The sequence below is a fragment of the Hyperoodon ampullatus genome (genome assembly GCF_949752795.1).
Source record: "Hyperoodon ampullatus genome assembly, chromosome: 13".
Classification (NCBI taxonomy): domain Eukaryota; kingdom Metazoa; phylum Chordata; class Mammalia; order Artiodactyla; family Ziphiidae; genus Hyperoodon; species Hyperoodon ampullatus.
Window position 1 is genome coordinate 84,355,853 of NC_136926.1, and position 13,880 is coordinate 84,369,732.

A 13,880-nucleotide genomic window follows, 5' to 3' on the forward strand; every position below is an offset into this window, starting at 1 on the left:
TTTAAAAATCTTCCTTCTCCTTTGTCACTGCTTTCAATATTCTCTGTACAGATGGGAGCTAATCCTGGAAATTTTCTCTCCCACTCTCAACATCTCTCCTGAACACCCACCTAGACCAAACAGCATTCTCTCTCTCTCTCTCTCTCTCTCTCTCTCTCTCTCTCTCTCTCTCTCTCTCTATTCCTCAGCCCTCCCCTTGAGCCCTCTTTTCTACACATCAGATCAACCAAGTCATAGGCTGGGCAGAAGAGAGTAAGGATAGATGAAATTGCCCTCACACGAATATCTGTGGTAACTATTACACGTTGATAATTTTGTCCCTACCGTGACTCTCAAGTTCTAATTTCATTTCTTGAAAAATAAGCCTCAACGAGAAATGTGAATTTGTTTCATACATTTTCCATTTGATAACCTTTAGAATATTTTGGGTCTACAGTGTAAATATAATAGAAAGACAGTATGATACTATCTGACCTAAATGTATTCAACCTTTTATTTCTGTTAAAAAATAAAGTAATCAGATAAAGTCCTTAATTTAACATTAACCTCTTTTACTTCTTTCATCTTTTAGTGCAAAATTCAAATTAAAGTTTAGTTGTTGAAAAACTGATATTGATAGATAGGTGAAATATTTCTTTTCTTTCTCACCAAAGCATATATCTGAACTCTGATATTCTAGACAAGAAAATTTAGGAATTTTCAACATGGTTAATACTCACACATGCATTCACATTTCAGACAGAAAGAGGAAAAGCACTGCATTAGATAATTGAAGTAACATCGAGTCCATGACAATATTTTACCTAAATAATATATTTCATTTAATATGCATGGAAATCTTTTTAAAACACTCAATTTAAATCACTGTACTGCACTGTATCCTTTCCTTTGCCTTTGAAGTCAATCAGCGTGGAGTTTCTCAGGAGGCTAGGAGTTGGGCAGAACATCCCTACAACACCTCAGGCTGCTCAGATGAAAGGCACTAAGTACAAAGATCCTCATAATTTCAACATAGTTAACAACTCCACTCACTCCCAAGCCAATACCTAACATGACCTCACCTATTTGGTACTTTTGAGGCATAATCCTTAAATTAAATTTCTCCAGTAGGGTGTGTGTAACCTTGTTTCATAAAACTAGTTCAGAAAAAAATAACATCAAAAGAGGAAGCTTCCAAAAACATCACATTCTAGGTCTGTAAAGAGGAGAAAATCTCTCCATTAGGAAGGAAAGTACAAGACTAACAAGAGGTATTTGTTCCTACAGAGATTGAAAGGGTTACTTTCCCCAAGAGTAGAACATCCTGGATGTTCTTCTTTCTTAATGTCTAATAAAGTCCTTGATAATGCCTCTGGACTGGGGATACAGCAAATACAGTTACGTGGTTTCTCCTTAGTTCATATTTTCAAGTAACAAAGAAAATTGAGGCATGGGGGCAGCTGGATGCAGGGAAGAGTTAATCTCTACTTAAAAGGCATTCTCAGTGTAAGTAAAAAAAATTAAAAATGTAGATTGTGGAGAAATGGGATTCCCTCTTCTAAACTTCCATTCAAATTTAAAAATTCATTAAAAAATACATTTTAAATTCTAATAACAATTCCTTTAATAATTACCAACTATGGTATGTTCTCTTTTTTTAATTTATCTTAAATACTTTTCTTTACATCAGTAGTAACAAAAACAATGTTGTATCCTTTTCAAAAATTTAAGCATTACTGATAATGTTGATAGAAGTTCACTATATCTCTCTGTTGGTCCCTTCAGTTCCTTCTCATCCACCAACATCATCTAAGGTAATCATCGTTATGAGTTTGGTGAATGTTATTCCAGTATTATTAAGGTAATTTCATTATAAAATATTTTCTCATGATTCATTTTTCTATAATATATTTGGTTTAAATGTTTTTCAGAAAACATTATTAAGATGAGAAAACAATATCAGTCTATTGCAATGAACATTTCTATATGTTTTCTCGTTAAATTATCTGTGGGTTATCAAATTTTCCATCATGTAACTTTTAACATTTTTAGTGATTCTGACATTTCTCTTCATGGAAGTAGGAGAGTGTATGTTGAGAAAACCTCACAACACAACTGTGCTTGCACAGGAAGAAGAGAGGTTTACCCAACTGGCATCACCCGGAGGCTCCCACCAGTGTTCTGGGTTCCTTGGCCCTTTTTCAAACCTCACACTGTCCTTCATTTCTGCAAGCCCTGGGGGTTTGACAGGCTGACTTCTCTCTGACTGTTGCTCAGTCTCACAATCCTTCTTGTGCATGCTAGACTATACTCCTAGGTGATTCATCATTGTGCTGTGGGCCCAGGTAATGGCTCAGTATCTACCAACAACCACATCCATAACATAAAAACTGCGGAGTCATCAAAATGTGTCAGAAGATGGAAAACCCCTTTAAGTGTGTATCTGTGGCATCTTCTCTGGCTCTGCCTTCCTGCCTTCCAAGTCCACACATGACCTCCAGTTGGCTAGTTCTCACCGACCACCAGTTCAGAAGTAGCTCCTAGGAACACAGGAGCTAGGGATTAAAAGGCTATGTTTTAAAGTTGACTAGGAAAGGAAGTCAAAGATATTCAGATATTAAGAGATAGAAACAAGTTTTGAGATAAGAGTTGACACAAATTAGTGTCCCAGTCAGGCATGGCCGAAGCTGAAGACTGGACAGGGGTACTGACCCATGGCAATTTGGGACCTAGAGCATCATTGGGAAAAATGGTCCATGTTATAAAGATGAATCATCATGTACCTTCGCTGGACACTATTAAACATGCTTCAATATTTGGATTTCACACTCACTGTACAATGTTCTGATTATAATCTGGATGCCCGTGTATGGTCACTTACAAGAAACACTGAGATGTGTGATTCTAAGAATTCTTACTAAAAATGTATGTATGTTTATATGTGTGTACATATATGTATGTGTACATGTATATATGTATATTCATATGTATATATATTTGTGTACATTCACATGTATGTATATATGTATATTTAGCTTGGTTAATGTGATTCATTCCTAAAAGTGGGTACATTCTCACCGTGCTGACATCAAGTTTCTGGGACTGTAAATTAAGATCCAGATCCCAGATTATGGTAAATTCTCAAAAATAATAAAGACCACCCAGCCTTCCTACTGCTATTTCTGCTCTAACATATTTTATGACAGCTATCAGATATAACTATAACCCTCATGTGGAGACTTAGGCCCACTTAAACCTAATAAGGAAAAGTGACATCGTGTAGTATTAGTTTTTCATATCCATCCCAAAAAATCAGGGAAAGAGAAGTTGTAATTTAAAAAATCTGGGACACTTGCTCTCCCAATAAACTATGCCAAGCCTCCTTTACTTTTAAAGAACACGTGATCAAATTAATACAATAATAGCTATCAACAGTTGAGATCTTATAGGAAGTGAAGAAATCCATAAATATGCATGGGTCGATAATCAAACAATCTTCAATCTTGTGAGTAATCAATATTCTCCCTACTTTACAAATAAAAATATTGAAGCATAGAACATGAAGGATCATGTCCAGAGTTTACAGCAAGTGAGAAATAAGAAATCTAGAATTGGAAGCCCAATCTGCTTCCAAAACCAGTGTTCCTCACAGCTGTGCTGGACTCCAGTTCTCGGGGTGACTTGGTGGGAAGATCTCTCCTCCAATGTGCATCCCACTCTGGGGCCCTCGAGATTTCAGCAATGCTTTATCACGTAAATGATTAAGTTGACTTGAGGAACTCTATCAATTCCCACAGGTCACTGCTTGAAGCATACCACCAAGTAAAAATGAAGCCCAAATTAAACTAAAGCCTGCCTGACTCCTTATTCCCTAAACGCTGTCTAAATGATCACTAATCCCTGCCCCCTTCCTCCTACATTAACTAAGTGGCTTCCTCAATATTGCCTCTTTCTGGAATGAGCTGTAGATTACTGTGCCACTCAGGCAATGTCCTTGGGCCATAGCGTGTCAACTTGTGCAGCCATGGAAGTTTTACACAACTCCTTTTTATGGTCCTATTTTCCGCTGAGATGCCAAGTGGATGTTTCCTGGCACGCTTCCCTCAAGTTTATCTGAGTGACAGCAGAAGCCTCAGTCTATCCTTAACTCATTCTTAACTACATGGAATCAGCTCCTCACATTCCCTTCCGATTCAGATGTTCCTGGTAATAAAATCTTCTCCTTCTACAGATGAAGCAAAGTGGATCTAAAGAAACAAGGAGCAAAGAACAACGCTCGGGTACAAAGAAGTTTTGGAAAACCTAGGATATCAGATTGAACGCCACCATTTATGTATCTCAAGTAGAGCTAGAAACGTGGATAGAATTGCTTAAGTGGATAAAGTATGTTAGTTGACCCTACATTTCTAATGAAACTACAGTTTTAGATCCTCACATTGTTCCTATGATCACCAGTCTCAAGGTGAAAATATAACTTACAAAAGCCTAGATCATACCATGTGCCATTATTTTTAGGTCCTAGTTATACTCAAAATTAGCAGTTAAGAAAAAAATATATATATATTTCCATTGAAAACTCTAGCACTAATAAAGTAATCTCAGTGTTTACACCTTTCTGGAACACATTGAATTAGTCTGATGGCCACATGTGAAATACCCATGACTTCTGTGAACAATCCAATATTAGCAAAGCATAATAAAAACCACAATCTCTTAGAAATATTATAAAAACATTCCTAATGTTTAAGGCTAAGGCATATGGTAGGGTTAATATCTTACTTATTTTAATTATTATATTATTAAACCATAATATCACAATAAAAGTCATCATTAATCTTATATTAATTATTTCAACAATGTTAGTGCTTGAACTGAGCATCATAACCCTGCTCTGATGTTACCTCTGTAACATGGAATGGAAACTTGAACAAATTTCACATATATTCCAATTTAATTTATTCCCTTTTATAACCTGAGTAAAACAATATGTACAAACTTAAAAAATGTAATTTTAAATAAATAATGTCATTTATGGAAGTTGAGTCATTTTTCCATTAAAAAAAAGTGACTTCATCAAATCTCAAATTGCTTCAGCCTGATGTTCTTGCAGTTTAAAAATATAACCAATTTTTATTGTATTAAATGATAACTCATCATAAAGTGAGCCAGTCAACATCACAGACCTTTTTTAATATCAACAGGTTAAAAGGAAAATTGACATAGAATAGATAATTATATAATAGCAGCTAATGGGTGCCAGACCTTGCAAATGGGTATTTGGCTGCTATGGGGCTCACTTTTCCTTTTATCACAACTCTTAGTAATTTGCATTTCTAAAAAGAGATTAGACTGACTACTTTATACGAAGACCCATTTGCTTTAAAAATTATAATTTTCAAAAAAAAAGAAAAAAAAATTATAATTTTCAGAACAAATGAATTTTTTATTCGAGTTCTCCAAAGATCATTTTGATGGATACATTTTACAATATTGCAATTGCCTTTTCAAGTTTATTGGGATTCAATGCATAATTAGTTTCTCTATTACAGACGGCCTCTCAAATTACACGTTTCAGCATAATGGAAGTCCAACTAATTAACTGTGTTGCTGATGACCATGTAGACCCCTGAGTCACTATGCTGTACCTCTAGTGTAGGCTAAATTTTAAAGAAAAATTATTTTCCTTTCAGAATTAATGAAATGAAAAGAGAAAGTATTGTAGGTTTGGTTTTAAATAGAACTGGGAAACTCTTTGGAAATTATAAAGTTGTCTTATAAAAGTTCTTATAGTATGAAGATAGAAAAACAAGGAAGAAAAAGATATAGGGAAAAAAACAAGCCCCCACTTACCAGGTGTGAAATTGTATCGAGCTGAAAATCCCATAGATTCCAGCTCTCCATCAGCAAAAAATTTAATCCATAGAAATCTTCCACTGGATTTTATTACAGGTGGATTTTGTTGTCCACAAAAACGTCCAATTATTGGAGAAAATCCAAAAGGTCCATCTCGAACTTCAATATGATCAAATTTGCACTCCCAAGAAGGTTCAATAGAGTACTTTTCATCAAAATAAAGTTCAATGCACTGTCTTGGGGCAGCTGGAAAATAAAAAAAGAAAGATTATGTCTAGAAGGTCCTTTTTAAATCTGTAGTTTGGTTTCTCTGATTCTACTTCAGATTTTATCTGTATAACTCCTATCAAATTTTGACTGTGATATGCATAGAAACACTAAGCAACTTTGTTATTCTTAGCATCCTAAGAGATAATACTTCCATAATAATGTCTAAGAGATGATTCTTAAAACTGATGATGTTGCACAAAATATTACCTGATATAAAATGACCACTTCAATATCTAACACAGAATGAACAAATCACAGTAGTTTTGTGAAAACCTGCTGACTCAGGTTTCAAAAGTAGAGAGGCATCTCTCTGTCACTTTTCCCACATCTTCAGGAGAATCCAGTTTTAAGGTCAGAAACTTGAAAACTGCTCAGCATAGAGTTAAACCATTCAAATAGTCCCAATTAGATGTGTTGATTAGATTGAAATGTGTGTGGAGGGATATTAAGAGTAATTTTCCTAGAACACAAATATTATCATGTCATTCTCAGGTTTAAACTTATTCAGCAACTCTCTATCAGCTATAGGAAAATGATCAATTCACTTGATATATAGGTTTCTTAGAAGTATCCAACAACTCACCCTGCCAGGGTCTTTTCACCTCACATACAGCCTAAGTTCAGGCCACTCCAGGCATATCATGTTTTCTAAGACAGCATGCTATTTTAGGCTTTCGTGTGTTTTCCCACTTTCTTGAGTACATATATACCTCCAATCCAACTCCTGTTTTTGTGGGAAAATCTTGCTTAAAAAAAAAATCTCCTCTCTACATCTACTTACTAAAGACAAAACCCATATCTATTCACCTTCTTTTTTCAGCATTCAAGCACAATACTCGTCATTGAGAATTTCTCAAAAAAACACAAATCTTTGTTGGGTGAATTATAAATGAACTTATCTTTATAAATGTGTTTACAGCTCTTTAAATAATCATGGAAGAGCCTGATAGGGTGAGCAGCTCCTTAAACCTCCACATGGATGCATTTGCTAGTGCCCTTCCATTCTTCCCTTGTCATGGTCAAAACTGTTCAAAATGCTGGCATTCCAGGCTGATATTCAGGCAGAGTACCCCCAGAATAGCCATTACAGTTGTTGAAATATCCACACGTTTATCCTAGTTAGTAAACTGCTGTCTTGAGTCCTTCAGTTGCTTTCCAGCCACTTGATCCTCTTTAAAGACCAATCCCCTCCAGAAACTTGAACGTTAATTCCTGGCACGGCAGGGCCTGCTTCCCACGTGGTCAGCAATCATTCTGAATGACTACTGTCCCCTCCACACCAGTTCTTAAATATATATTGAATATCTCCCTTGAATGGCTTTAAAACTAAAGCCTTGCATGCCTGGGTATCAAAATGTATATAGAGTTGAGATACATGATTACTTGAAAATTAGAGACTTACAAAACAATACGATCCAGATATTCTCTGGCTTTTCCTTCACAGTCCATGGTGACTTTCTCCTTACTCTGCCTTCCCTTACATGTCATTTTCCAGAAATCTCTTCTCTGTCTTCTTTCCTCTCTTTCTAGACCAGGGCTCTGGATGCCACTAGCATCCCAATGGAAAGAGATTATAATATAATAATATCTGCAGCTCCATCTAAGCCCAATTAAATCACAATTCCTGGAGGCAGACCCAAGCATCTGTATTTTCCAAAAGAGCTAAAGTGCTCCAAATACACTTTGGGTAATTTTATTCATACTAGCAGCCTCAACAGCAATCACTATATTTATCACCTATAAATATATATTTTTACCCCAGGACTATCCACTGAACTAAAGATCACACATCCAATCTCTTCATGAAACATCTCCATAAACACCAAATGGAACACATTATTTTTCCTTTAACCCCCCCTTTCTCCACCTCTATTCCTTATCTGACATGGCAATTCCATGTAACACATCACCAAGCCAAAACTTTAGAATAGCCCTGAGATTGCCTTTTCTCTCATCCCTACATCCAGTCACACAAGACTCGGTTTCCCAAATGCCTCTCATTTGTTCTCTTGACTCACCATCAATGTCACTTCTGTAGTTCAGGCTTCTCCTATGGTTTAATCCATCTCTCACAATAGTTTCAGCTTATGTTCTCTTCCTCCAGTTTCTTCATCGAAATCTCACCTTATGATTTTGCTCGAGTTATTTCAATGGCACTCGCTTGTCTATAACATAAAGTCCAAACTTGCCTGGGTGCAAGATGGATGCCAAGTTCTCCTTTATCTGAGGCCACCTGCCCTTCAAACTCCTCACTTGCTGCTCTGTAGACACCCTATGATACTACACGTGTGTAACCAACCTCACTGCGTCTCTGAACCTCTGCACATACTATTCTACACAGAGGAAGATTATCTCCTGAATGTTCTTTAAAACTGAATGTAAGCATCTCTTCCTCCTTATAGACTTCTTATCTTTCTCCTTATTCCAAAACTGCTCATCTCGGGGCCACTTTAGATTGTTTACTGAAAAAAGCTTAGTCCCCAGACCACATCGTAAGTTCCATAAGGCAAGTACCATGTCTATTTTGTTCAATACTCTCTAAACAAGAGTGGTTCAGCAAATATTTGTTAAATGAATGTACGAATGGAAAAAAAGATAAGTATGAAGTATCTCAAGATGGGTATAGAAGTATGATTAACAGTGACATGAGATTCTATTTATTTCCCAACTTTAAGTTTTGTCCTTGACATGACTACAAATGAATGCAAATATGTGCATGATATTAGAATCAAATGTTAGCAATGCATTTAAATTATCAATAAGAATAGGCATGAAAGCACAATTAACATGCAAAGATTTTCTTCTGAATTACAAGAGAATTAGTTGATGTTATTCTTTTTAATAATTTGTAGTTTTGAAATACTGTTGCTTCAAAACACAAATTATGTTATATGAAGCTAAGCAAGACATTTAACCCTTCTGTGCCTCAGTTTCCTTATATGTACAGTAGGGACAACATAAATACCAAATTTCTATGATTAAATATTTATGTATATGTATATATATGTATACATACACAAGTCGTCCCTAGGTACCTGCAGGCAGCAGGGGAGAGGGGAGGCGGATGGTTCCAGGACCCTCCTTGGACACCACAATCCAAGGATGCTCAAGTCTCAAGTCCCTTACTTGGCCCTCTGTATTTGTATCTGTGGGTTTTCACATCCTCAAATTCAATCAGCCGAGGATCTTAAACTAGTACTACCCGATACAATTATACAGTATATGTATTACTACATATAACAGATATGTAATATTAACTTGATAGAAAGAACAGCTAATTTTAACCCAGAATTTCCACATTTCAGTCTCCTTTTCTAACTATCATAAGAGGAAGAAAAACTGCCAGAGCTCAGTTTCTCAGCTTTATGCTTTTATTATCAGAGCTTATTCCTTTCTCTTCTTCTTGTAATATGGTGTATCTTTGCTAAAAGTTCAACTTGAAGCATGACAAGAAGAGAGGAAAGATCTTGGTCCAGAAATTACAAAAAGAATCATTTCTAAATGAAATTCTTTAAATCAGTTAACCAGGACATCTTTTAATTTGAAAGATCTATCAAATTAACATGGCCCTTGTTTATAAGTAAACATTGAGCATAAATACCATCTTTGTTAAGGTAATGGTGTATGTGTGTGTGTGTGTGTGTGTGTTGGGGAAACACAGGGGTTGGGGAGGTTGAAAGTTTTGGGCTATCAAGTACTAACACATAATATTGAAAACTTCTATCACTAGATGAAATGTTCATGTATCAGTATCGTCCTTAATAGAGACGTGTCTACAAGGGTAATGGAAATGGAAAATGTTCAAAGAGAACTGAATCCCTTTTTCAGCACTTTTTATCCTTCAAGCTGGGGAAAAAAATGATGAAAAGAAGCATCATCATTTGGAATCCTGACTTTGGCATGAAAGTACGAAAATATCACTTGTGAGCACAAACTAAGGCAACTGCTATTCAGACGGACGTTTGGAAAATATGATCATAGATGTACTTCCGACGAGAATGTTTTTTGTGCTTCATGTTATTTAAGAGAAAAATAACAAATGTATGGGTTATTCTACTAATTATTAAGCCAAAAAAATACTAGTTGCCAAAACTGTTACACATTAGGTACTATTATGCCAACCATGCATCCATTCCATTAATGTAGAATTCCAACTCAATTACATGAACTGCGAAATAAACTGTTGTTGATTTCTTTTTATTTCCCAGAATTTACCTGTTTATAAACCATTACTAATAATTTCAATAATTAGCTGGACCCCAGAATTTACAGCTATTTGATTCACTCAGAGATATTTATGCATATGGTCTCCAAAACCAATTTTTGTAATGTCTATATGCATATTGTCCATCCAAAGCTTAGTGGTGGCCAGACTTGGCTGAATGTTTTCTCCAGCTCTGGCACTGGCTTCCTCACCTTCTATGATGTAGATGCACTCCCGGTCAGGGGGGTACTTGCTGGGATAGTTCGGAGAGGTGAAGACACCTCCGTCTGCATGTTTTGTCCAACTTCCACACTGCACAGACTTCGTTTCTGAGGTGCTTTGCTTTTCTGGAAAAAAAGATGTCTTTTAAAGCATTATCCAATTTTTTAGAAAACTAAAAATAGGACATTCTTACAATATCCATTAGTAAATTAACTTCTAAATGTTGTCTTAGTCAAAACCAATCAATTATACACACTATAAAATGCTCAGATATTCTGGAATATTAAGAATGTGGGGAAAATAGGAAAATGCAAGTGAGTGGAGGTCTTCCACTTGCATTTTTCCAAAGAAACACACCTGTTCCTTGCTTGGTTGCCCCAGACAAATGGAGGATGATTAAACTTGCTGCAACTGAAACAAAAAAAGAAAAATTAGAAAGCTTAATGTACACCAAAATGATCAAATTCTATAACAACATAACAATTTAAAGATAAAATGATATCGAAGAAGATTACTTTATCACTTTTAACTGTTCCGAGTAGACTCAGAACTTGCAAAAACTGATGAAATGTACAAATTTGTACGGATAAAATGTACAAATCAGGACAACTTAGGAATCTCCTCAGGAAGTAATGCCAGTTAGGAATGGCTGAGACCCAAACTCCTAAGGAAAATGCAGACTTCATGACTAAAGAGTCAATATTGTCACCTACTCATGTCCCATTACAGCAGGATTTCAGGAGTCTGTCTGAGCTGCTCTTTGTGTATGACCTTGCTAGCATCTCTAAAGGAAGAAAGAGGGACAGCAGGTAAAAGGGTGAAAAGGAAAAGTTGTGTTTTCATCAGCCATGTTATTGTGTTTTAGAAAATAAATACTTAGGCAAAATCCTATGGCAGGTCGGGGAGGGGAACAGAAGAAAAACAGACTAATGTGGATTGAAGGCATTAAGCAGCATAATTAAAAATGTTTCTTATAAACTGATGAACTACCAAGTAACCCCAGGCCTCAACATTTTCTAAGCTCTGAAATTAATCTCTTCTAGCCTTAACTTTGATTTACTATTTAATATTATCCAGAAATATTTTATAATTTTGAGAAAGGTTATTTCTATAAGCATTTTATTGAGTCAGTTTTTCCAGTATCAGAAAGAGCCTCTGATCTGTAACTTAACAGTAAATCTACGAAGACCACTGAAACTTGCCCTTCTGTTTTACTTCCATATCCTTGATTTACTTAATATTTTTGCAAAGCCTAAAACTGAGAAAAGTATGAAAGTCATCTAGTCTTCATAATGTCTGATTTTTCATTCTCTATTTCTGTTTTTATTAATGACTTTGTTGCTCGATTACCTAAAAGCCCTAAGTTCCATTAGGTGTATAATCATACGTCCACTTTAAAACGCATTTGGAAAAGGGAAGGTATAATTCACAATACTTTCCTTAACTAAAGGTCACTACAGGATCTTACAAATTTATGCTTAAAGATTATTCCAGGAAAAGTATGTGGGCCTTGCTATTAGTATTTGAGAAATGATGTCAATTATTGTACTTTGTACTCTAGCCTGGCTCTCTGCTTTTAGATTAAAATATCAGTCGTTGCTATTGTCTGTGTTCAAGCAGGAAAACAAAAGTCTTACTTTAACTTGCCGTGTTTCTACACCTACACACACGCACGCGCACACACCCGGGTGTACAGCCATCAGTATCAAGCTGGAGTTTGGGTGTTTTCACTCTGCTTTTCCTGTTCTGCTGGCATCACATCGTGGAGCGTGTGTTGTGATTAACACAGCGGCAAAGCCGGTCCTTTGACTGCGTGGCATAGCCACCCTAATCCTTGCTTTATACTGTGAGATTTCCACCATACATTTTCTTACACTGCCGTTTACTCGATGACCTCTGACACTATTTTCCTCCAATCCCCCCCCGCCCCAATTGCACGCGCACCCCACACTCGTGAAGCAACACTAGAGGGCTATCTACTCTCCGGCAGAGTTGAGGTTGGCTCTCGCCTTCCCCTCGGGGGGCTGCGTTCAGGTGAACCACAAACTACCCACGGAGGTGGGCAGGCGGGCCGGCCGAGCTCCAGAAGCCCCCGAAAGGAACTATCAGGCCAGCTCTCTCCCTCCTTCCACAGGCCACCTCGCTCTTGCGCACGTGCCCACCCCCGAACTACTCGCCATGCTCTGCCCCGGGACGTTCCTGCCCACGGAAACGCTGTTTTCCGCGGCAGATTCTGCGATCCAGTGACCACCGCCTTGCGCAGCCCGCACGCCGGTTCTATGATGCTGCGATACAGAAAGTTTACATCTGCCCCAGACTCGCGGGGCCTGCGCGGTCCGGCGGGAGCGCGGCGGTGGCCGGGCTTTCCCTGCGCGTTCGGCCACGAGGGAGGGCAGGCGGGGAGGACGGCACCCGGAGAGCCTCGGCGCGGCGGGAAAGGTACTCACTGTGAAACAAACTGCGTCCATAGATCATGTCTGTTCGTTACACCCGAGGCTCCGATCTCCACTAATTCCATTTAGAGACAGGGAGACTTCCAGTGGTCGGGGAGAGGTGGGAGTCGAGAGGTGTTTTGGATACGCAAACCGAGAGCAAATGAAGGCGGTTGGGGGGGGGGGGGCGCGGAGAGAGAGAGGGGAGAAGGAGATCGGAGCCCACACGGCAGCAAGATCCGGACCCGTGCGTCCTCCGCCCCGGGCTCGCGCTCGCCCTCTCAGCGCCGCGAGGCCAGCAGCATCCTCGCCGTGACGCGCGCCTCACACCCGGGCGCCGGGCGCCACCATCAGCGCCGCCGGCGACAGCACCCTCCTCCTTTGCATCACCGCCGCCGCCGCAGCCGTCAGGAGGGCGCGCGGGCAGTCGGCGCGCGGGCGAGCCCTGGGGCGTCCCGAGCCGGAGCCGGGCGGCGGGCGCGGCGAGAGGAGGGGGGCCCAGTCCGGACCGACGGCAGCCACGGAGCGGACGGCTGCGGCTGTGGGGCTCGCTCAGTCCCCGGTTTCATACACCACGAGCAGCAGGTCGGAGCAGCCTCCGCGGGAGGATGTCCAGCAGCCCTCCTCTCTCCAGCCCTTGGGGATCTTCCGCTGAGGCATTGAAGACCGGAGGAAGGGGTCCGTCATCGGCTCGCCGGGCTGCGCGCCACCTCTGCGATCTCGCGGAACGAGGAGCGGGGTGGTGGGCGTCTGGGAGGAGGGCCGGAGGGTGGTGGAGGGGAACCGAGGTGGCAAAGGGGGGCGGGGACGGGAGGGCGGTGGTGGGTGGGGGGAGCGGGAAAATGACAGAGTTACCGGGTGGGCGCCTGAGTCATCGCCTGGGGCTGCGCGGTCCTCCGGGAAGCCCGGGGCCGGCGTGA

At 39.4% G+C, this 13,880-nt stretch overlaps 1 protein-coding gene across 3 annotated transcripts in view; it reads right to left on the reverse strand.

Moving 5' to 3' along the window:
- NETO1 (neuropilin and tolloid like 1) overlaps positions 1 to 13,003 on the reverse strand; it is a gene marked incomplete at both ends in the record, with an annotated part of 87,191 nt that extends 74,188 nt beyond the window's left edge. For 2 of the 3 annotated variants that reach the window (XM_079717829.1, XM_079717828.1), the window contains 4 exons: positions 5,830 to 6,078; positions 10,519 to 10,653; positions 10,886 to 10,939; positions 12,976 to 13,003. In XM_079717829.1, coding sequence (XP_079573955.1) covers positions 5,830 to 6,078; positions 10,519 to 10,653; positions 10,886 to 10,939; positions 12,976 to 13,003 — 466 coding nt within the window. Of the gene's footprint in view, positions 1 to 5,829; positions 6,079 to 10,518; positions 10,654 to 10,885; positions 10,940 to 12,975 lie in introns of those variants that run through there. The other variant, XM_079717830.1, reaches the window with a different exon arrangement.
- Positions 13,004 to 13,880: the final 877 nt, after the last annotated feature.